Source organism: Strix uralensis, chromosome 15 (genome assembly GCF_047716275.1).
Source record: "Strix uralensis isolate ZFMK-TIS-50842 chromosome 15, bStrUra1, whole genome shotgun sequence".
NCBI classification, from domain to species: domain Eukaryota; kingdom Metazoa; phylum Chordata; class Aves; order Strigiformes; family Strigidae; genus Strix; species Strix uralensis.
Window position 1 is genome coordinate 16,727,522 of NC_133986.1, and position 26,028 is coordinate 16,753,549.

General features: G+C 39.3%; 1 protein-coding gene across 2 annotated transcripts in view; it reads right to left on the reverse strand.

Moving 5' to 3' along the window:
- SERGEF (secretion regulating guanine nucleotide exchange factor) overlaps nt 1-26,028 on the reverse strand; it is a 156,408-nt gene that overhangs the window by 79,845 nt on the left and 50,535 nt on the right. The window contains exons 10-11 of one of the 2 annotated variants that reach the window (XM_074884310.1): nt 14,031-14,104; nt 13,657-13,901 (exon numbers count right to left, since the gene is read on the reverse strand). The exons of the other annotated variant lie outside the window; for it this stretch is intronic. Coding sequence (XP_074740411.1) covers nt 14,057-14,104 — 48 coding nt within the window. The 3' untranslated portion in view covers nt 13,657-13,901; nt 14,031-14,056. Of the gene's footprint in view, nt 1-13,656; nt 13,902-14,030; nt 14,105-26,028 lie in introns of those variants that run through there. 2 annotated transcript variants of the gene reach the window in all.

Genomic DNA, 26,028 nt, shown 5'->3' on the forward strand with positions numbered 1-26,028 from the left:
GACCGAGGAACAGGTAACACAGTTTTTAATATAAAATTCCCCTTTCACTCTTCACTCCTATGAGTCTACTTGATTCTTCTTAAATAAATTGTAACCATAGACATTGACATTACAATCACACAAAACTTCTTCCATAAGGTTTCATACTTAAATATTTTGTTGCATCATGGCTCAGAGTATTTTATTCTGATTCAGACTACAAGGGAGTTGGCTAACCTAAACAATGGGGGGAAGGCAGAAATACTGTTAGTGACTTCCTGCAATAATTCATCTTCCTTCTACTCAGTAAGATTACAACATTCCCACATGCACAGAAGTTAGGCTCCCATCCTCCTACTGTTAAATCACATTTTTCCCTTCATTCTCACAGGGTGGCTCTGTAACAGCGCACAGGAATCATCAGGACAGACAAGACAATTGCAGTGCTATATACTCACTATAAAAAAGAATCCATACTTAAAAATAACTCCTGAAGACAGGAACAGATTCTTTAATTAATACATCTAGAGAGTCACTATGAAACACACTGATCAGAAATCCCTTTACAAGACCTGCTTTCCTTTCAGTTTATAAAATATCGCTCAAATAACATGCGGTTTAAAATTCCAGCTTCAGCTGGTACAGTCTATGCCACTAGATAGAATACAAAATTATAGAACCCCTGAAGAATGGAGTTTTAACATCATCTATTAAAGTAGCAGCATTTTTGCAACAGATGAAAAGTACTACAAGTTATATTGAAGTCAGCAGCCCACCAGACTTCACCACTAGTTACAAAACACACCCACCTCTCGTGCGTTTGTAATTCAAAGTGGCATTCCTCTTTAGATGAAAGTCAAGAGGCAGCACTTCTCCCTATTTCAGAACCTTTCAGAGATCTGGTGAACTCATTTAACCTAAAGTGACATATGTAGCCCAGCTAAGAACAGTAACAACAATAAGGAATCCCCTTCCTGGATATTCTCGAAAGTGATTAAACTGAAGCTCACTGCATAACAGCTAAAATCTCACCTCATCTGCCTTCAGTTCTCAGGCCATCAACTTCAGAAGTGCTTTACTCTCAGAATGAAGGTCATTGTGTTTGAAAGATTGAGAACTACTGCTCAAGCCTCCTGTGGAAGTGAAGTGTACATACTCATGCCTATACATGATGCTTACACATTGGCAAATGTTGGAGTTTGCCAGTAGCCAAAGTTTTTGCCATTCTGACTGAGCACTCTCTGGACAACATACCAGCCCTGGACACAGTGCACTAGCTTGAGATCGTATTCTCTTCAATGTCCACCAATGCACACAGGCTTTCACATTTACTCCTTTGCCCAGCCTCTCCAATATCTGCTCTAAATACAAGCTACTTCCTCTTAATGGAGGTGGCATCCGGCACAGCAGCCCTGCTATTACAATTTCGAATAACAGTGGGAATTGAACAATGTCACTTCCAATGACTCCAAACGCATTTAACCCCTGCAGTCAGGGAACAGAACAGAATAACAATATCTCATTTTCCAACTATTTCAATATATTGGAGTATCATCTTCTGTGGCAGATTTCACCTCAAAAATAACTGAAGTGTTCCAAAGCACACAGTATCACTTCACTCCCAACTACTTGGCCAAAAAAACCCTGGAATGTCAGTTTTACACAACCTGCCTTTTCAACCTACTGCTGAAACACTGTGGTACTTACTGGATAAGAGAGAGCTTGGTTAGTCATGATACCTTTAGAACCCCACAACCTGAAAAATATTTGGACTAAACAGCTTACTGGTATTTTGAAAGTTAAATTATCCAAGAAAAGACTTTTTTTACCTGTGAGTGAATTCCTGTTACATTTTAATCCATTAATTTCTTTTCAAATCACTGCACCTTTGTCAACTTGCATACAGCATGCAACCTTTTTTATTACAGAAAGCCCGAAAACTTTTTTTAAAGAGCTTTCCAGTTTCTCAAAATAGATTTTGCAGGACTACTGCTGGAGATGGAACCCACTCATTCCCAAGCTCAGAGGATCTAACTCAACTGCTAAGCATCACAACATACATGCCGGAACATTCTGGCCATTCATTCATTCCTGAATTCCTCACATCACTTCCATGAGGTGAAGCAGAGCATCTGCAAATGCCATACAGACAAAATGATCTTTACCACACACACACGTATTTTCTTCTTTTTCTGGACTACTTTTTCTTTTCCCATTCATTCTCTCCTTTCACCTCTGCAGTCTCCTACTTGCTTTTCTTCCTGTGTGCACATATAGGCATTCTGACATAAAGGACATCTTCCATTCATTCCTAAGTACTGCAGCAACCAAGTAGAAACTGCTAAGCTATGCTATTGGGGAAAAAAGATCTAATAAATGAGAAAATGGTGTGTATATATGTTTGAGATCACTTGTAAGTGAAAATAAGGCAGTAAATATTCTGCACATTTTCCTGGTTGACTTTACTCTGTAGTCCACAAGGGTAAAAAGATCTCATAAAATGGAAAGAGAACAAGAACTGAAAGTAAAGGGGAGTGCAAAGTATCTCTTTTTCCCTATCAGGCTTTATAAAACTCCACATATATTGTTTCCCCATTTTTCCTCCTCACTCACCCTCCCAATTCCTCATTAAAGACCAACAAATCTTGTATCCAGGAGAAACCAGACTACAACTGCTAATTTACCCATACAGAGGAACATATTTAGCATATCTTTAAATTTATCATTTTTAGGAACATATATAAGCCCATACTTAGAAGCTAAGTTTCTATTTTGGACCTTCCTGAGTACAGAAGGCACTGCTAATTTTAAAACAAACAGAAATAAGAACAAGCTCAGAACTGTGTTGCACCTTTAAAAAGAATAAATCCAGTATATGTCTGACCTACACAGTGCACAAATTATGCTGCTTAAAATCATTTTTAAAGGAATGATTTTCCATGTGCTTTTCTACACAGGCTCCCTCTTGACTAAAAGGGAGCTAAGAAACATCAAAGGCTAAATTGTTCATGAGACTGCCTGAAGAAAAAGGTTCTTTCAGGTCAGCGTGAAGGGTAATAACATTCACCTCAGCCTCAGCAATTAAGGAAATTGTTTCCATCTCTACCCGCATCAGCCTCCTGAAAACTGAAGGAACAATGTATTCAACACAAACATGAATGAAATGTTGACCAGATTGAAGAAAAGACTAAAAATATACTTGGATAACAAAAGACTCTTTTGGAGGGGAAAAAAATTAGTAGCTAGGCAATGCATTAAAATTGTTTCCCTGGCTTCCATTCAGATGCTGTCCAAGCACAGCTTCATTGTTTGGCATGTTGCTTGCATCTCCTCACGTCACCTTCATTCTCTCACTCTGATAACCTACAGATAAAAATATACAGAGCCCTATTCTAGGATTCAGCAATATTAACCCAGTAGCCAGCAGCAAAACTAGGGCCTTCTTGATTCATAAAGAATTTCTAAAGCCCCTGTGAACTACAGAGTGTAGGGAGGGTGAAAGCTTACATCAGACTGAGGCATATGACTCTTTCAGGTTCACTTACAAAGCCGGACGTGTTCATTATCCATGGTGAGGGGCTTACCAGCCTAATGCGCCTGCATGTTCCCACAGGAAGACAGTGCAGTGGAGGAAAGGGAATGATGAATCTGAAATTAATGTCATCAGTCTAATATATTTTAGAGTATTTACAGTAAATTATTTCCCACTTCACTTCCACACCAATGAATTTTTTTGCTTCTCAAGCCTCTTTAATGCACAAGATTGGTCCCCCTCAGTCATCTGCCATTAAAACACAGCCAGAATAGGAATGCACACACCTCAAACTGTTTCACAGAATATATATGATGAAAGAAAAAAAATAACCTTATCCCGGTGAAAGTGCAGAAGGGGATTCAGGCTGATGGAACCCCCCAGCACCCTCTCAAAGTAGTGGGAACAGCATCATCAAGCAGATAGGAATATTTTGGTTTATTGTATCATCATCATCATTAAGAGAATGATGATATTTTATGGTTACAAATCAGGAATAGCCAGCTCCCTGCCCAGAGACATGGATTAGGACTCCTGCTGATGAACTGTCTTTTCAGCCCACCTTTCTGTCATCCTTTGTGTGTTCCTTTTCCAAGCTCTCCTCCACTGTGCAGCACACACCTTTTCCAGTCTTCTTCCGCTGCTCATCACTGCCACCTCACTGTCACAGCAAAAAGGCTCCTCTCCCTCTGCAGAGCAAGAAACAGGACATACCCTGCCCTCCTGTTATGTTGCTGCCTGCCTCTGTAAATCATCCTGGATTATCACTGTGGAGCAACAGAGCTGCAGCAAGACATCAGCATCCCTTTCATTTTCAGCATGGTTCTGTCTTACTAAGCAACATGCCTAAACTAGTAGCAAACTAAAAGCAAAATAGGAAGGATGAGTTTGATAAGGGAGGCCTTATCAGCCTTTGCTGCCTTCAGACCTACCAAAAATGGGGGAAGAAAGGCACTTTGAAAGGCAGTGCTTTTCCACACTGCAGTATTTAGGAGCCAGACTCCACTAAATGCACACAGCACACACACAATAGACACAGTTGCCCTAGCAACAGCATCACAGGGAAATTTTTCAGTAAAGCTTCTTGCTTTCTACCAAGGTTACTTTCAGATTACCACTTAGCACAGAGTTCTGTATGGATCAGACAACATCTTGCACCTGTCTTGAACATGCCTGCATGAAATGATGTGATGGCCACACCACAGGGAAGAATAAGACACTCCACAAGTTTACCAGGGAACTGGGCTCTTAAACCACCCAGCACACCATCTGACAGCAACAGCTTGCAAGCTAATATATTGTTACCTCACAACAGAATGAAACTGTGATCTGGTGTAATTCAGTGTTCTTTAATCTTTTGTTTGTTTTCTTAAGAATTGTTAGCTTGCTTTAGAGATCTACAGCATGTTTCTGCCACATTTTTCTCTGCAACAAAAGACTTAAGTTTCTAATACTGATCACCACCTCAAAAAAATATCCCAGGTAGAAAATAAGAAGTAAAACCAAAAAACATCTAAATTGCTTATTTTTACACCTACTTTTATCCTTTCACTGACACCATTAAAAGGCAGTGAAAATACGTGGTGCAGCATGTGTCTTGAAAAAAAATTGGTCACAAAAGAAAAAATCATTTGAATAAACTGCAAGTTTAAACTACACCAATGAGTTGGTTTACTTTGGTTGATTAGGTCCCTCTAGTTTTTCAGATAAACACGATAATTTTTCCCCCTAAGATGCAAGAAATTTTTTCCTCACACAAACATTTAAGCTGTGATCAATTGTCACTCCCAAACAAAAAATAAAGAATAAGGACTTACTCAATACATAAACCAAACACCACTCAAGAAAACAATTTCTCATCAGCTTTTTCTACTTAAAGGAGGAACAAGTTTTAAACTTTAGCCTTTTCAAGTTTGGCATGCAATCTCTTTTGACTGGAGAGCTGCAAAAGTAACCCCCTACATAATCAAATGGCAAGACAGAACTGTTTCGCAACTCGCTCACAGGATACAAACATCCAAAAAGAGAAGCTGGCAAAGAATCAAAACTAATCAAATTAAATAGGATTGTTTCTAAATTTATGTCTTGCTATCTATAAAGACAACAGGATGTTCTTGAAATGCATCTTTATGACAAACAATAGATAATTTCAGCATCAATTGTGTATATATAGTTCCAACCAAATGGCTGTCACACCACACCAGATAGCTTCATAAGAAAATAATGCTTCAGGCTCCACTAGAAGACAGGCAGTTCAGAAACTGCCTGCTACTGAGAGCTGCAGAGACCCAGTTACACATCCAAATCTTGACAGTTTAGGAAAAAGAACCATGTTAGCTTTGGTGAGTTGCAGAAAGCCTTCAGATTTCTTGGCCCTTTGTTAATAAAGGCTATTGCAAAATACATATTAACTTTATCTTTGGAAGAACAGGCAACCATGAGACAAAAGGAGCTACTGTGACAATTTAAACAGGATGAAGCTGAATCCTCCACCATATAAAGTCATGACTAGGGACATCTAAGGGAGATGCCATCACTGAAAAAAAAGACCATTCCTGTTGCAGGAATTTGAGTGAAGGTCTCCAGCTTGAATTAAGAAAATATGACTATATAATCACACTTGTCCCTGTGCTCTTAAAACTCTACATATACAGCATCATAAGATAGAACCAAATCTCAGAAGCAACACTAGAAAAGGACACAAAACAACTGCTTTAAGAAGCCTCTCTTCACCTAGCTGAAAGGGACTTTCTGGGGAATTCAGGAAAGAATTACTATTTTCTTGTAAGAGACATAGCTTTTTGCTTTTCCTACTGTCCTTCAAAGTGGGTTCTGCAAGGGATTCACAGCCCTCAGAGCTGCATAACGAGACTAACTGTTCAAGACTTGCCTGGGGTAAATCAGACAGGTGTTCACATACTGTAAAGATAATTTCTCATTTCAAACCAGCTTTCTTGGGAAGCTCCAAATCAAAGGAGCAGAACTTCATGCAAGAGGGAAGGATGATCTAACAGAAAATGCCTGGGTCAGCAATTCAAAGAACCCAGCGCCAGTCCCAGATCAGCCAAAGCCCAGCGTTAGCTCAGGCAAAGCAGCAGAGCTGCCTCCGTCCCGTGGCTGCAGAACGCCAGCAGCACTGCTTCGTAAGCATTCCCATCCGAGGCACCTGGGCAGTGTCACTGCGACCACCGAAGGAGAACCTAAACAGATCAGAAGCAATAAATTCCTAAACATGCATTCGGAAGGACCTAATAAATTGCTTAATAACAGGTCTTTTCTTTCTTTTTTAAAGAACCAAACATTTTTTATGTTTTCAGCCACTAATTGACAGAGAGAGGTGATAAGGTTTAAGGCTCTTTCATTTTCATTTATGAAAATAATGCCCACTTTCAAAACTGCCAACTGTTTTGATCAAGGCCTTACAGTTCCAGTCTACATGAAGCGCAGAAACCTCCTGGGCCCCTCTTTCCAAAGTGCCTTCTCATGATCACCACCTTCACCCACCTCACAAGCTACTCCCAGCTGAAGATGTTCCACCCAGGAAAAAACAAAAACAACCAAAGCTAACCCATAAGCTATTGAACAAATTTTAAATGAGCTATTTGCAGCACCAAAAATTGAAACATGGTTATTAACAACCCTTTGTTAAAGGACCATCTTCGACATTTCACTTCTCTGCTCATCTGAAAGTTTTTGTGCATTGTCAAAAATAAGCTCAGTACGAAATCAAATACAAAGCTTCAGGATAGCAAAAGGTCCCAGAGGAAACCAACGTTAAAGAAGCATAACACAACTAAGGACTAAGTTTAGTCTGTTTCTGTTGCTGTTTTTAAAGTCACAGGCACTGAGATTTTGAATTAAGATTTACTATGGAAAAGATAACCTACCTCTTACAATGGAAGACATCTTTAATGCATAAGACTGGAAGAAGACAAAGCAAAAACTATGTAGGCAGAAGCTAACTCTTGGCAGGGTGGGAGAAGGGGAAGAAGGTAGCCTTTTGTTATCAGGAGCATGAGAAAAATATAAATGAAATGGGGGGTGGGAATATCATAATCTCTTATCAACACCTCTGCAGAGAAAACTCAATTTGAAAGGAGGGCTGATGTGATTTCCAATAGAAGAACAGGAATAGCCTTACTTTATTTCAAATACTGTAGAATATTAACAGTAAATGCAAAATCATGAAACCAGGAACTTGTATCTTATGGTATCTACTGCATTTAAATCTGGGTATATTACAAATTCTTTTCTTCTGAAAGAAGAGAAGTAGCAGCTTGATTCCCCTTCTCCTCACTGAACTTCTGATCAAGGTTTAGGACTGTCTGGAAATCTTTCACCTCTAGCCTAAATAAGACAGTGTTCCTCATCACTCAACACACATCCTAAAAGCAAAATACAAGGAAGAGAAATGTTAGCTTATAACAGAAGTCTGCCACTCCTACTCACATATTTATAGCACCAGGGTTGAACATAAGGGTAGTATGGTAGAATTTACAATAACGATAAGGATATTAAGGACTTTGAAGTCAAGTAATCAGAAGTGGTAGCGTACTAGGCACAAGGAAAAATGTAGTCTAACAATGCAACATCTCACAACTCGTGAAAGCCATCTACGTGTTAATAAAGTGTCCAAACAAAGTGATGATCAAGTACTGCCGATACAGCTTAATACAGCAGTTTTGAAGAGTAAGAGTTCCCATCCAAAATCAGATGGGAAAGGGTTATACGTTAGTTATGGGAGAAATTCCAAGTCCATAGGGCCTGAAATCAGGAATTACATTAGAAAAATTTGTGATTGGCCATACAACTTCTCAAACAGACTGTTTCAGTTGCAAGGTCAGAAACACCAAGTACAGAACATCTGCACTGGGAACGCCATCATCTCTATTAGTAACTAAAGTTAAATTATTTTGAGATATTCTTGGCCAAATCAGTGTTATGGTAAGTGCTCTTATGCTTTTGTTTATGTTTTTGCTGAGAACAAGGGTTTGCAAATCTGAATTCTAACTGGTTCTTGAAGAAATTCTTGTTTTTAATATGGATTTTTCAAGTTTTTGATTGGTGATCTTTAAGTCACCAATATTGTATTTTTAAAATGAAAGACAACAGGTAGGAAACTGATACATATATTTTTTTAAAAAATATAAAAATAAGATAAATTTTGTGAAACACACTGTTTTTTATACAATAAGAAAAGCAAGGAAGGAATTTGCATAATCCAGCACGCAAGCAAAGTCTTAAACTAAATGCCAATTGTAAACTCAGGAATTTAGCAGAGAAGTTTCCAAAACCAGACATTAAAAGTACCTTCTTTTTTTTAAAAAAAAAAAAAAAAGATTAAATGAATCTGAAAACTTATTTTCAGAGACAGGTTCTTAAAGAACCACTTGTGGCACTCTAACATATGAAAGAATATTAAGAGCACTTCTCTCAGCAATCAGAAGGGTGTATCCACACATTCATTCTTGCATTCACGTGTGCATGTGCCATCTGTGTCACCCCAGTCCCGGACAGCGCATTTCACAGACACCAGGCTTTTCACAAGGGCTGGCAGCTGGGCCTCAGGAGCCCCAGATGCACAGAGGCATGCCATGCAGCTTCAACTTTCAGCTCAGGAAGTACAACCTTGCTGCAGGTTGTCAAAAGGAAAGCCTGAGAATAGGTCAGTCTCCTCACTGCAACGTTCATCAGCTGTCATGACTGAATGGGATGAACACATTGTTCACCTCCATGGTAAGCCTGGAGAGGTTAATTAAAAAAATAAAAGCCACAAAAAAAACCCCCACATCTCCTCAAAAGATGCAGAGTTCTGAAGAACCCCTCTACAGGTCTGCCTGCAACACTGTCAAGGGATCTAGCCTTCCCAGAAGGAAAGCCAAAGATTTCTTTTTTTTTTTTTTTTTTAAATGAGGTCTGATTAAAATTTAACACAGTTAAATAACATATCTAGGAGCTCAAATAGCCTACCTCTAAGAATGATGGTAATTGGAAATTGTAAGACAAGCAGCATCTTTAAAAATCAGCTTCTTTAGATGTCTTTTTAAAAGAGTGCAATAGAATATGATTCAACCCAGTTTTTAAAATTTAATTTAAGAGCTTTAAAAGTTTGGGCTACGACCTGCTTATTCCTTTCATTATAACACTGCTATTTCAAAACAGAACTTCTGTTTAAAAGAGTTTCATCAAGCTAGTAATAGTAATCAGCAAAACGCTGCTCAGGAGAAACTCTGCTTAATGAGCGACACAACTGCAGGCCTCAGGAACAAGACAGGACAAGCAGCTGAAGTCCAGAAAGTGGGCGAAGTCCACATGCAGTCTAACCTTCTCCTTTGGTTACCACATTAACTCCATAGCATGACTAAAAGCAAAACAAAACAGGAACTAAGAGGAAAAGCCTGGATGGCTTAGCAACACGTTTACTAATTACAAGCATAAATAGCATGTAAGGCACTATGTGATCTTATCCATGGCCTGGGGTACACTCTGTAAATTGTCTTCTGGAGGTGAAGTCATTTCCCTTTGGAGTGAAAGCCAGGGAACGCTGTCACTGCTACAGTCAGCACGTGCTTGCTTACCCCTCCGTATTTATGCTTACTGTTTCAAGGCTTGTGAGCTGGAATAGCTTACAGCGCTATATAATGCAGAATTGGATAGGTTAGGAAAATCTCTTTAATGCAATATATGAAAGCAGGGCAGAACATGAACCGTAAGATGTTTAATCAGTTCCCAGAGCAGCTGATTCTGAGAAGCAGCAGTGACAGACAGCATTGCCCATTTCAGTAATCTGCACTGGGAAATTCACAGGATTTATCTGCAATGACCATAGTTGGGAAAGGAGTTCTTTTTTATTTTGATTACTCCACTGAATTACCACAGTAGAACTGCTCTCAGGTTTAAACATAAAACTAACAATGATAGCATCCATGATTTTTGATATATTCAGTTCCCCAAACTGTCTATGCCACTACAGTAACTGAAGGTGTCTCAGTCCAAGGCATTTATCCTCTTGTCTTTGAAATGCTATTAATGTTATCATTTCTGTATTACACAGTCTGGAAACTATGGCACAGAGGATGACTCTTTTTCTGAGTATCCAAGTTGCTTACAAACCAAAGCCTTGTTCTCAAAAGCATTTTTTCCAATACCATTCTACGTGCACCTCAAAATAAAACACACTCTTCAGTGGTCTGAGCGCTCCACACAACTGATTTGCCTACAGTCACAATGAGAAAAAGTTACTGGCAGAACAGTCACTTGCCCTGTCTTCATGCTGTACCAATGTGGATGTATTACTTCTGCTTAACAACTCAAGCCAAGATTAATGAAAGTAAATGGAAGATATATGATCATGCCCTCTGCGTTGCTCTGCTTTTCTTAGCACAGAATGGCTGCAAGTGTCCCATCTCCCTCTTTCACCATGTCTCAGAGACCCAAGCTTAAGACAGACAGGGTGGCAAGTCATAAACTGCCTTCTTTCTCCTCCATTATTTTATTTTAACCTAATCAATAGCAATCCTTAAGCTTAAGTCAACAAGTCTTTGGATTTACACCCTTCAACACAGTGGAAACTTCAATGGAAGCTGAGAAAATAAGAACCTTGAAGGCTTTGACACCTAAAGTCTGAAGGCCTCTGAATCCAATCCTCTTCCTTTTTCTGTACTAATAATGGATTCATACTCAAAAAGATTCCTGAAAAATTCCCTTTTAGTATGGACCTTTCCCAACTGAAAAAACAGACAACTACTTTTCTGGCTTTCCTTCCTACTCTTAGATCTCAAACCTCAAGTAAATCTCAAGAATAAAACAAAATGAAAGGTATTCCTTCCCACATAAACTGAATATAATCAAAACAGTTATGGCTAAGGATAAAATACACATTTGGTTTTTCCATTCAATTTCTGTCCCCCAGTTCAAATCTCCTCTTATGATCAGGACACAGATGAACATACAGTATACCAAAAGACTTATAAAATGGACTATTTTAAGGCACAGTAACTAAGCTCCACAGAGACAAACGCAGGCAGCACAGGAGACAGAAGAACTTTAAAATTGTCTTTTTTGGTTCCTTTCACCATTCGCTCTTACATTTGAGCAAAAATTCTTATAACTGCTCTTTTGGGATTTTTTCTTCCTCCCTTTCTTCTGTGTTCATCATTCAATCTATGTAGTTTCCACTTTTTGGGTAATTTTGGCAGGTCCCACTGGTTGCTTAGAGATGCTTCATTTTTTATTGCTCCTTTTCTGTTTATACTGTAATTTTATTCTGAATGTCACCTCCAGCAAGACTAGATTTGCAAGTGAAGCAAGATATGCTCGGAAAAGCCTTTCTAAACAACTAATGCCGAGGTCTACAGAACAGCATACTACATGACTTTTTCTGTCCTACATCTGAAAAGTGTATGAAACACTCCTTAGCAACATTTAACCCCGTCTCACACAGAACAGCAAGCATGTCTCTAGCAGTCTATCTTAGAGGACAGAATGGTTTTGACCTCTGAAGGTGAAAGAATGTTTTTGTGGACATTTACGTTCAGAGAAAAAGTAAAATGGGCACTGGGCACTGCTAAAATCACCCAGCAAAACAAGTGTGTAGAGTGGGGGAGAGAAGGGAGAATCAAAGCAGCAGCATCTTTAGCTCCCAGACATGCCCACTATCCTAACCACATATTCAGGCATCCTCCTCTTCTATGTTTTGTGAGACAGTGCCATGCTGTGGACACTCTGCTCCGTTGCTACTGCTCTCTGCAGTCTCTGCAGGTACAGTAGGCCTGTTTCCTGACCCACTTTCCTCACCAATCTCTATTTAGCTCTACGCTAGTGATGCTCCTGGCATGACAATCAGATACTGCAGCCTGCAGTGCAGTTCGTTACAACGCATTCGCAAGCTCCTAGTAAATTCAGTGGAAAAGTACTGTATCAACGAAGCCTAATTAAACTGAAGTCATTTTCATAAACTTACGTCAAATGTAACAACAACAAAGTGTTCAAGAGATTTAAAAGATGTCTTTTTATTTTAAATCTACTAAATCTGCTAGGCGTAAAGTAAATCCAAAAGATCTTTACTACTCAAGGGCTGCAAAAGGAAAAAGCTATTAGAGCTGGTACCTTTTTTCTGGATTACCTAATCAATCTTACAACTTGTGCCACTAAAAACCTGCCACAATTCCTCCCACTGTCATTTATTTCTCACTAGAGAAGGGCTCCACACCTTAATGTCCAGTGAAACTGCAAACTTAATCTCACTACAGCTATTAAAATTATCTTCATACATTCACTAGAACCAAATACCCCCCTCGGACAGAGCCACCTGCAGTTAACTTCAGAGTTTACTTGCATATACATGTGTGAGGGTAAAATTTGTTTTGGGACATTCACCATTATACCAAAACAGCTAGGACTGTTCTGGCTCCAAAGTTAAGATCTAATATGTGGATATCTCCAAGACCAAGTACTTGGAGGTTGATCATATTCCATTTATCTGCAAAAAAACCCAGTCAACTCCCTTCCTTTATAGGGAAATACTGTAACAAATGGCCAATAACCTGTGCCTCAGTTAAAAAATCCAACTGCCAAGCCCATAGGTTATATGGTAGCAACTCACCATACTAAGAATCTATACTTCCTTTCTGGGCACTTAACTGTAGAATTCTGTGGTGAATATAGCCAGTGCAGGTGCACCATATGCACATGAAGTCTGTTGCTAATATTTTGCATGTAGAAGACACTGAGATATGAAATATGTAAAGGTCCTACCAACTCTTTAGCAAGACACTGTTTCTATTCAGTGGAGTATTTTTGTACTTGCAGAACTCAGGTCCTCATCAAAAACAAGTTTTGAGTTATTCAGAATCATTACACCAAAACATTTTAAATTACTCATTTTAGGATTAGAAAAACTGGATTTGAAACATTCTAAAAACAGCAGAAACTTATGTTTAGCACTGATGGTAAATAAAAGAAATGCAGCAGCAGAAAATTAAGTATGGCAATATCAAGTGGTTCCTAAGAGACAGACACTTTGGGGCAATGAATGCCTTATAGGTGTGGATCATCTATAGAGGATATTGTGTAAGGGAGGGAGCACAAGGAACAATTATTCACAAAGCAGTCCCAGTGTACACTACGGACAATCACAAATTGGATCCTTTGCAGGAGTTTATTCATGTTCAATACAGCCAGTTTTGCTGGGGAGCAAGAACCACTACTAAAAAATTCTTGTAGCTTGGCACATGCTGCACAAACTGACAGTTTTTTGCACTTGCACTATCATAATCACACTAATTTACTGAATCAACTAAAGATTCCCAAAACCAGACCCCAAAGTGCTTATGTAAAATCTCTGCAACAAGTAGTCTGATTATCCATTAAGTGGAGCAATACCAGCCAACTGTAAGAGAAAACAAAATTAAACTTCCATCAGAATGTGCAATTCATCCAAATTTCATACCACAGACACCTATAAATATATGAGTCATTATAATAATGTACAAGGTAATTATATTTCATCACTCATTACCTTGACCCAAGGAAGACCTCTCATCTTCAGATGGAAGATGCAATCCAGACTTGCATTTTTATGACTATGGAACCCTGCAAGAAGCATAGTTTACATAAAGCAGCACCCTTAGACTAGCAGCTGTGCAGACACAAAAGAAACTCAACATTGTAGATCTACTGTAGACTTCACCTTTTACCCACCAGTGGCCTACGTCATCACTAACAACAAACAGCCTACCTCTTGGTCTAGAATCCTCAGCCTTGGGCCAGATAGCATATTCTTCACTCACACCAAGTATTTAACATTTAAACCCAAGACAAGCAGACAGAAATCAAAGAGGACTCTCCAGGACACAGTTAGGGCAGTTGTTAGTGACACATCTACCATAGCAAACAAAGGTATTTAGCAGTATGTAGCTGCTTTGTTGCTACTTATGGAGAAGCCTCAACAACAAAACAAAGAGATTATTTTGCTGCCTTGTTATTTATTAAAGACATGATAGGATCACCCTCAGGGCAGTCCCAGGGCAAAGAGTCTGGCAAAGCAGAGATCCTCTTGACAGTTTTTTCCTAGGACTAAATTTTACATCTCATTTGATTTTAGCTTACTGAGCCATGGACCACAAAACTAAATGTGGACCTTCATAAGTCACTTCTCTAATCTCATGTCTACTCGATTCAAGTAGAGAATACATGGTGAGGCCTGGGAGTTTAGGAAGAGCAAATGAATTACTATACTGGATCAGCCCACTCCAGTGACAGGCGTTTCACAGGCACATACCAGAAACCCTCAATAGACAGTTACAGAATAACCTACAAAGTCTGTTTTTAGGGTCCATAAAAGTTTATATCCTTTCAAGAGACTACAGAGATTTCTGTTTGCTTTTTCTATGTGAACTTGGAAATTCTCAATATTAGCATCCAAACACTAATCCTGCTATGATGTATTTCCTTTGCAAAAGCACTTGTTATTGTTGGGTTTGGTTTTGTTTTTTAATCAAACAAAAGCTCTCTAGGAATCCAAGGCTCTAATCTGAATTGTTATTGCTTGAACATCTGTTAAAAAAATTCTGGCTATAAAAGTAGAACAGGTTCTGGTTTACACTGAAGACTACATAACTAATAGATACCTGGCAAATCAAGAAAGCACGTTAGGGGATATAATCTAAGATGCAATCATTAAATTGCTTCTTAGTACCAGAGTATGTAGTCAGAGAAAAACCACAGAAAGAAACATTGGTTTCAATGGTTACTTTCAATGTTACTGTGTTTAGTAGGCTGACTCTTGGTTGATTTGCAAATCCACACATGCCCATGGGAGTGGGATCTCAGATCATTTAGCATCATGGCAGATTTCCAGTTCTTGGCAGGAGGGTTGTTTTTCTGCATGAATCAGCAACTGTCCATCACACTACAATCTGTGAAGTGAAAAACCCACCTCATCAGCATAAACTATATGCATGTATGTGTGTATACATCAGAGAAGACTTTTTGGTCTCTCTATACATAGCCCACATGTGAGGATTGCCATTTGCACAGACAAGCACGTACATACTCCTTAAAGTCAGCCACACAAAGTGACTTCTCTCACCTTCTGCAGTCATACAATGCTTTGGCTAATGCAGTACATTATTCGCATTTTAAGACATTAAATGTTATGGTAAAGAACAAAAATATCAACCCATCCTATTTACTGCTTTCTCCCCATCAACAAGTAACTCCAGGTATCAACCCCACTGTAGTCAACTGCAGAACTGCTTGCCTGCTGCTGAAAAGCAAGCTACATTTGCATTTTCAGATAATGCTTACCAGCAAATGCATTCTAAACACTCATCAGCAAGGAAAATGAGAAGCAAGTAAGTTACTTTTGAAACATCTTCCTGAAACATGCTCCAGAATTTTAACAGCTCTCTATAATACAGGTAATACTTCTAAACATGATAGTAAATGACATGAATGCTGCCCTAGTAAAATGAACTTATTCTCAGAAATACTCTGACAAGCAAATCATGCACTTTGGATATATATTACAGAAAAGCACATACTAATAATTCCTCATTTTATTCTTTCTGTGTCTGTCTCTCCCTGGTACACAAGAGATTGCAGTATTCTTATTGTACAGCATCACTGTGATAATATGAAATAACAACAGATTTGCTGGCTCAAAAATGCCACTTTTTAAGGGAGGCAGGGGGACAACTACTATGATTCACTGTTAAAATTCAGGAATCAGCCTTTTTTTTTCCCCTCAATCACTCACAATGTAAACTGCTAGCAAAATTATAACCTGATCCACTGAATGAAGTCGTTCAGGAGAATGCCTTCATTGCTTCCTCTGTTTGAATTGTATGTCTGGGTCATTGCAAAATTTACCCAAATCACCTCCTTCCAGAACCTAACCATAAAACTGACTCCTTATGGATATACATTCACAATTTGAGGCTATACATAAATTCACTAAGCTGGTTTTCTTTCTTGCAGCATTAATTTGCACATGGACTGAAGATCACTGAATACAGAACAGCCAAGTTATCAAACTGCAGCAAGACTGTTGAAAGGGAAACATTTTTTTAAAAATTAGGAAAATGTATTTTATTATTAGTAGTTGCATAAGGGTGATCTATGTTTACACAGCTCAGAGCTGGATTTAAAACCAATTTTAACAGCCAACTGTTTCAACTTGCATGTAAACAAACATACTGCATTTCTTCATTAGCTGGAATTTGCTGCAGTCTGTCAGCCATCTGTACTGTCTTGCATTCTGTTCTCTATTCAGAGCACCACTATCAAATGTTGGTGATATAGTATTGCTCTCTTTGGAGACATCATGACTACACTATAAATAGTTTAGAGACATAAAACACTATTTCTAACAGTTGTCTTAATATCTGCTTTCTCAGAATGCATTAGGTTGTTCTGTTTCTCATCCAGTTTTGGTTCTCTGTTGCTTTTTGTGGATTCAAGGAGAAGAGATTTTATTTGGCGCTCTCAGAGGCACAGAACGAAAACTGCAGCCCAAGCACAACTTTATTCAACTTCTGCACCCTCCAAATTCTGGATGCAGAGGCCAAACCCCAGAGCATAACCCTGCAAATATCTGCACTGCAGTCACAGAGGTGACTGCATAGTGCAGAATAGCCAGGCTGTTGTTAAACCAACCAGTTTGGGTGCTAGCCGCAGCCAGGGAGCAGGCCTGCAGAGAGAGGTGCAGACTGACCCACGCTCCCCTGCCCACACACTGAGATCACACCCCAGCCAAACCCAGCCTGGAAACCTGTGCTGCATTAGTACAGATCTATACTGGAGCTCAGGGGCCCTCGGAGCCTTGCAGAGCCCCAGCTCCCTGTGGGCTAGCTTCAACATCAGCACAACCCTCATGCTGGCAGCAGGGACCTCAGTACTGATTTATGCCACTTCTCCCCATCCTTTTCCTAGGATCACCGCACATGTAGACATACCCCAGAGTAGCCTTACAGTCCCCTGAGCTTTGCATGCCAGAGGCCTTCCCGATGCTGTAGCCCAGACCCTGGGGCTGTCAGGGGTCCCTCAGAAGCCACTGTTTGCACCTCATGAGTCCCCTCCAGCCTGCAGTCGGAACCAGGGCTTTCTGGGCTGCTCTGAACTGCTCCGGCTCTCTCAAACAAGTCAAAGGAGACTGTAGCACAGCTGAGGATGTCACCAAGACAGTTTAGCTAGTGATCTGAGCAGTGTGCACTAGTTTCAAACTTCAGAGGACAAGTGACAGTATCTTCAGAAGAACACAGCCCAAAAATCCAAGTCCCTAATAAGGGCTTTTGTAGCTTGCCGAGTCATCCTCTCTTTTAGGAAGTGAGGAGACCTGGCAGTGAGACAGGAAAGCTCACACACACCTTAAACTCCAATTTTCTTCCTTCTAGGGACAGCAGACACTAGAATGTTACTTGTATAACCAGTGCCACTTGACAAGTGATGCAACACAAACACAAAACTACTCAGTATCCATGTTAGTTTTCCAAACCAGAATCTGCCTATTCAAATAACGCCTTTTCAGTTCACGCAGTGGATGAGTTTATAACTACTGAGGAAGGACCTGATGCTCTGCCTTCAAGTTGACTCCCACACTTACAGCATACTTCTGATTTCAGAACTGCAGTGCTATAAACTCACCTTCCTATAACGGAACAAATTTGCTGCCCTCCAGGAACAGACTCGTAGCGTATTTGTGCAATGCCATAGAGCGATCCCTGATCAGGGGTGTCAGCATTCTGAACGCTGTCTTTGGGTGCAAAAATCACCTACTGAGAAGTGAAGGTGCCTTAGTCTTAGAGCTTCATTTCAGTTTCATTTCTCAGTGTCTGGTTGAGGACAGTGTGGTGAAACTGTCTAATTTTATTACCCTGTCAGCCATATACAAAGGCGAGCAGGACTCACTGACAATCAAACCATAAGAGTGAAAGTTTGCTACCCAGTATTCCCTGACAAAAAAGATACCCAGCATGCAACCCCACAGAAAAGTTCTGCAAGGTTTCTAAAGACATCCCTCTGGAGAAGTTCGGGGGTTTTTTTATAGCCACAGCATCTAATAAAGCTGTCACTGGAAAACTTGTACTTTTCCTAGCTTGTGGCTCCTTTTCTGGAACAGCAGCAACAAAAGTGCCTACACCCTTGTGTCCACATCATTTTCAGCAGAATTTTGTGTGCATTAAACAAGCCAAGCTGCAAGTGTGAAAGCAAGCTGCCAGAGAGGCTCGCAGCCACAGCATGCTCCTACAGAGCTGCAGTACTACTGTTACAACACGAGGAAAATTAACTCAGACATGCAAGCATTTAGGGGGACAGGATACAAAACAGTTCTTCCAACAATTTTTTTTCCCCCCTTCTATACCTAATACTTGTCAGGCAGTAGGTTCAAAGAGGGGCCAGGAGGATAAGAGAATACAGGTCTGTTCAGTTCTGTGACTGAAAGAATGAGAAAAATGCAATACCATCATCAAAATTTTCCAACTCTATTTTGGCACGTCGTATCTCAAAACCAGCCTGATCTAAAAATTTCAAGCATGTTTAACTCAAGAGCCCTTGACAACATCTAATGCACAGGCTATTTATCATAAATTGAGGTGATTATTTTTGGACTTCACCTTGGAACAGGAAAGAATGACTGTTTTGTCAGCACCCAGAAAAGTTTATAAATCCTGCCAAACCTATCAATATTATGTATTTCAAAGGTACCTGACATATACTGCAGAGATATCCAGAACTCTCTGCAAAGTTCATTCAGCATTACAAAGAGATGTGCATACTATGAAAATGTGAAACCAGGTCATGTTGGTAGCCACCAAGATTTACCGTCTCTACATGAATACTTACTGGTTTTAAAGTTTTTAAGTAACTAGTGCAATTTCTTATGTACTTTTTACAGTGATCTCATCATGCCAAAACCATGTTTTTCCTTTGCCCATCTCACAGTTCTTACACGCACAATGATACTACTAACTGCATTAACCCCCTGGAGCTCAACAGCTACAGACAATTTTGGAAAGTTTGCAAACCTGCATGAGACATCCTTTGTAGTGCTAGATTTTATGTATGAAAAGATAGCAATTTTGCACTTTCTCACTTGCCCCAAACTTGTGTATTGCTATTATCCAGAAATTCCAATTAATAGGTATCATGGCAAATTATAGGTCCAATGGCAGGCTGCATTCATAAGAAGTTCTTTTACACTGTCTTTGCCTTTTAACAATCTCTAACTTTTTCAAACAATCTCGCTCCCCTGTGGCACCCTTTCACCACCTTCAACTAAATTGATAAGGCACCGTTCCAGCTACACGTGTAGGATGTCAACACTTTAGTACTTAGAGCTGTTCAGATTTCTAACTGGCTTCAGAGCACGCAACACCAGCATCTGTGCTACCAGCACAGAAGGAATCAACAAATAGGACTTTCCACACCTGGAAGTGGTGCTGACCCTGCTATGTCACACCCAGAAAAATCTTCAATAAAGCAGTCTCCCTAGTCAAAACCACAGGATGGTAATCACTTCAATACTTTGTCGCTTGCTCTACACACACAGTAGTTAGTCCCTTCTCCTACCCACCCATGTTTCAACCAAAAAACCACCTTTTTTCTTTTTAAAAGCCTTCTATATACACTCAGGCATCAAAATCCTTCTCCTAAAGTGTTTCCACTGTTACGATACCTACAAATGGGGAAAAATATTGGCAACACACGTTTCATGTCAACTGCAAACCATGCTAAATGACAATGGTATTGTTTCCTTCCTGCGTGCTGCCTGCAAGCATCTCTATATGCTTAGCCTGTAAAGACCCTAAGAAATAGTATTTTTGTTTGCATCTGTGCATTGCCAAGTCTAAGAAGATCCTATTGTAGACTCCCAAGCCACTGGGAGAACATAATTAAAAGACAACTTATTTTGAATTGTTACAGTCTGAAAACTCCAAGAAGATGAGATTCTCCTACTCAATATCAATGATCTGTGTCATTTATCAGACTTGGACTCCTTGGCCTTTATTTTGTAACCTTACACAGCACTAATCCTACTGCAGTCAGATTTTCATACCACCGTTTGCAGAGGGTACCCAAGCACCCCACAGAACTGCTTTACCCGCCATGAAAAATATCAAGTGCACTTCCATTCCTTATCCTCTTCTGCAGGGGGAAACTACAAGAGAAGTAAATATCAGCTATACACCATGCATTAAGCCTTGAAAAGCCAAGGCAGCTTGTAGCAAAAGACTGGTGCTTTAGGTGATTTGCAAATACACAGCTCTTCAAACCCCACTGATTTCATCATGCCAAAACCAGACCCACAAGCAACATGGTTTATAAGAACAGCAGCATTGCTGCTCTTACAAAGAATGGAAAAGGTTTCTTGTAGCTGTCTTGCAGATTTCAAAGAAAAGTAAAATCTTGGGCTATATTCCACAAAATTGATTGTGAGGCCTTTAACTCAAACCCAAAGTAGAAAGTCCAGACATAAGTAGAAAAGAAATAAATGAAAAACAAAAACCTTATTTCTAGCACAGTTATTTGTGGATCAAGCTGACTTAACATGTCAGGAGTAATTGAGGTGAAAAAGTTAGCTAGTTTAAAGGTTCACATATATCACTCTCTGAGAAAGAATAAAAATAAAGGGAACTTCTTCAGACAAGCAAAGATCCTTAAAAAGAACTGCAGACAGCATACATGATTCTAGATGACTAATACTGTAACTCAGAAGAAATACTCAAATAAAAAAGATTCTCATGAATCAGGACAGTCTTCTCCAACATTTTAATGATGACAAAGTCACATCTGTGTCACCTCTAAACAAATTTGTCTCCTTTCAGTTTTCTGTTTACCCTTGCAAAAGAACACAACGTTGCAGACATCAGGTTTTTTAATTTTCTGAAGAGCAGAGGCTCTGTTTTTAGTGAACTAATTTCAATAGCGTATCTGTCACGCAGACTGTGTGTCTATTAGCACTCAAAAGAAACCAGAGGACAGTGAGAAGGGCATAGAATTAAAATTATTCTTATAAATTTAGAGCAAAACTGTCAGCATAAACCACTATGACTTAATCTTATATGAGAGTAATTTATGCTAGAAAAATGGCACAATAACTAGAGAAACAGCAGAACAAACCCTGAAAATCAAATGATCATTTTAAGCATCCAGTTCAAGGGCTTTGATGTTCAATGTATGGACAGTTAAACTGCAAAGTAGCTTCTCAACACATTTTCTACTTTGCAAACTTTGGAATATAAAGAAAATAAGAACAAAGAGGAGAGGACAGTTAATTTTAGTGCTTCTGGGCTAAAACAAAAAAACAAAGAACCACTGAACCATGAGCAGTTTTTCCCAAGTTGCTATTTCAGTTACAGTCTTCCTCTCCACAAGTCAGTACTGGAAAGAAGATGCCAGCTTCTACCCTATCAGAGTAATACAAGAACCTTTTTTTATCCAGAGGGGGACATTGAGAGCTCTGAACTGCTTACATAATGCTTCTATACATTTTGCGACACCCAAAATGTGTATTATAGCTGACAGGAAAAAACAGCATGATTTCTTTAATTTCCTTCTCTCACTGGTTGCCTTCCTAGTAAGAAGCATCGCTTCTGCAAACTGAACTTGATTTTAGCCTTGCCTAGTGTATTTTAACAAATAAACTGAAAAGTCATCCCTCTGACAGCTTTTTATATTACAGCACTGGCCTGAAGCTCCATAATCTTGAATTTTGAGCATGTGTGGAAACAGTTTTGAGGACAGAAACAAGATCTTAGGATCACAGGATAATTCAGGTTCAATGGGACCTCAGCAGGTTTCTAGGCCAACCTCCTGCTCTCAGCTATGAGATCTAACCACATTGCTTGGGCTCTACCCAGATGAGTCTTTTCTATTCTGCAAGAATGGAAATGGTACAACCTCCCCGAGCAGCCTGTTCCACCGCTTGATTGTCCTTCTGGTGAAACATGTTTTCCTTACAATAAGTCTGAACCTCACATTTTAATTCGTGTCCTTTGTTTCTCATCCTCCTGCCCAACCCCATCTTCTTGATGAACCTCCCTGTAGGTACTGGCAGGCTGCTACTATGTACCCCTGAAGCCTTGTCTTCTCCATGCTGAATAAGCCTAGTAAGATCTTAATTGTGAGATTTTCATCTATCAGTTTCAATTAACTATAAACAACATACTCAGTCACATCCTCAAAAAAACACAAAACTTTCAGCTCTTAAAACAAATATGTGGTCTTCAAAGAAACTGTAATCATCTCATGTGAATGGACCTTTGAACTCTGATTTTTCTGAGGTAAGATTCCCTTTTCTGTATTTACTCAGAACAACCCATCTTATGTTTCCAACATCATCAATACTACTCAAGGGTAGAATAAGTCTCCTACAATTTAAGGATGGATGGGTTAGTTTTGGTCACTGTTTCAAAACAAAGCTAATTCAGAGCAGAAGGCAAACGCAGAAGTTTCTCTCCTGAGAGGTAAATTACTTTAATAAATTTGGGCAACCAAACAGAAAGCTAGAACAAAAAATGCTATGCTGCCTTCATACACAGCAACTACAGCAACATTAAAATATGTTGCTGTTAAAGTTCACTCTTCTCTAAGGAGCTATGTGCTATTACTCTGCAAACCTTCACAAGAATAAATTATGCTTTCCAAGCATTAAAGACATATTAACATGACATAGGTCATGGGAAATTCAAACTTCAAATACTTATTAAATCCAATAGATCAGAGACCAAATCAGTATTAGAACGAAGAGGGGGGTTACATTAACTAAAATAAACCTCTCTGAAATGATTAAGTAATTTTTCAGTCACTATGATAACACATATTCCAGTGGCTTAGATATCAGAGAAAGAGTCATTTAGACACAATTTCACTTCTAGTCATTTACTGGAACACATAACCCTCTGGCCCAATTCCAGAAGATTTCTCAAATCCAATACAAAAAAAAAATTATGTCAGCCTGAGCAACCACTAATAACCTACACCATACCACATGAACTGAAACTTCAACAAGACACACACAGCAATACAGCTGCACATTTTAAAGCTATCTTCATTTCTTTGTGCTCTTCAATTACATGAAAAAAGACTTGACAACAAACATTTACTTCTCTCACCATTTCATTGACCACGTTATAAGCCAATTCATTCACTTGTCCCTGAAAGACAAAGCCAGTATGCTTATTCTTGCTCATAAGTGAATGTTAAATTCCTTAAAAACATTTGCTTCTGTTACACTTAATCACTTTCAGCTTTACCTTATTTCTCAAATCAATATGCCTAATCAAGCATACTCTGCATAGCTGAATGTAAAACTGGATGTTTGTCAAATGACAGCTAGAATATTGTTATCCAAATACATTTTAGAAACTCAGCTGAAGCTATAACAGTACTGTGAAGCTAGCTTAAAAACAAGATTTTTTTTTTCTAATAAACAACATAGAGCTGCAATCTTGCTACTTCACTTTGGTATTAAAACCTGAAGTTTCAGATTTTCAATATTTTTTAAAAACAAGATTTCAAGATATATTAAAACACCTCACAATTATCGCAAGACTTTCAAGCAAAGCTTGCCTTAACACACATACCTAGCCTCTAATAGATGATCACTATCATCACTACCTTAAATTAATCTCAGATATATACCTTTTTCATTATTAGTTTATGACAGCCACCAGAAATGGAGCGATTATATGGCTTTACAACATGGCAGACAACTCCACTGGATGTTGTAGAGCTCCACTGAGTTAAGTGCACCTCTCTACATCAACACTGGACTTGACTCAAACTCCTGCTGCATTTCAGGTCTCCAGTCAAGAGTACTATAGAGCTGTGTTGTCTGCAAACAAATATCAAAGGATTCTATATAGGAGATTTACTGTGAAGTGTTATACTACGCATAGGAATAGCTGCTGGTTCTTTCCTATCCCTTTTATTCTACTCTGTCCATTAGAGACCTAAGCACTGCTGCTTGCTTCTATTTAACCACGGGGATTTCACCCCTCTTTCTTTTGTCAGCTCTTAAGATAGGCTTTGAACTATGCTGCTATTCCAAGACAGTTCACCTGCAAAGATCATCTGAAAACCCTGCCCACTGGGACATGACTCAGGTCAGAAGGCAGGTGCATAGTGCTTTCTGATTTTAGCATGACAATGAGACAAGAGCAGCAATGTGAACAACGGATTCTTTGCAGCTTCCAGATGGGAAGATGCAGTTGGGCTTACTGCACACTTGGTTAACAAAAAAATTTTGTATAGTCATCTAAAACCACTGGTGCATTCCTTCTGCTCTCCCAGGATCCTGCAGTTTGCCTTGCTATGATTGGCAATGTGCTGGTCTTCAATTCTTCACACATCTCCATCCAGTAATGTCAGGCTTCAAGTGCCTTACAAAGACAGAAAGACAGGAAAGAAACATATGGGGATTCTTCTACATGTAGCAGAGCTTATGCTTTGAGAAAGAGGTGCAGAATGCCACTACTGACCACTAAGTCTTCTATTCATTTCAGCAACTCTGGTAGCAGAATCTGCCTGGGGGGTGTGGGGGAAAATGTGCTGCTACATTGCCAGAAGAAGGAAAAGATTATTTAAAGATCAGGCAGGTCAGCTCTAAAACTCAGCTGAAAAGTTTGACACTGATCCAGGGGAAATAAAGCGCTACTGCATCTCACCTTGAATTATTGCCCTTAGCTGGAAAAGGGATGAATAAAAAGCCATGCCTTCAGGTTTATGCAGTATAGAAGTTTCTTCTCTTCAGAAGCAGGAGAATGTATAGTACATTGAAAAAAACCTGTCCTTGAGATAGTGACTGGCAGGCCTGAATGCTAGCCCCCAGCAGGTCCAAACAGACTGTAGACCTTACATTTTCAAATGCCTTCTTATAGCCACTTGAACACTCCTTTTTTCCCCAAGTTTGGAGAAAGTCTTTTCTCCGAGAAATAATGCACTGAAGTATCCAGCAGTTTATGACCTAACACACATTTTAAAAAAAGGTAACAAAGCTGTATCTGCAGACCGTCTCTCACAGGTGCAGGTCCAGCACTGTGACAAATGTGAACAGTGTGACAGCCTTGTTTAGGTGTGCAGCGCTGGCTTCCCAGCAGCCACACCAGATGGCTCTCAGTAGGTCTACACAAGAACAACTCTCTTGGGCAGGAGAGCCAGAAAAAGAAACAGGGCGGGGGAAAAAAAAAAAAAAAAAAACAGATGCAAAATCTCTCAGGAGGAAGCTTCAGCTAAGGCATGTGTAATGATTATGGTCTTGCATGAAAGATCTTTATTAAATAAATTATGAGTGAAAACAAATTACTTGAACTGTTGGGAGATGCAGCTCAGACAAATGTAACAACCATGGGTTTTCTAATACCAGTTTTCCAGAATCAAAGTATTCCTCTTCAATTATACCTAGGTATATCTAAATTACATGTAACAACACAAGAACAGCTGTATTTTTACTACTTCTGACATCTCTGTCTTACCATTTTAATTAAAAGTTACTAAGGGAATGACATTAAAGT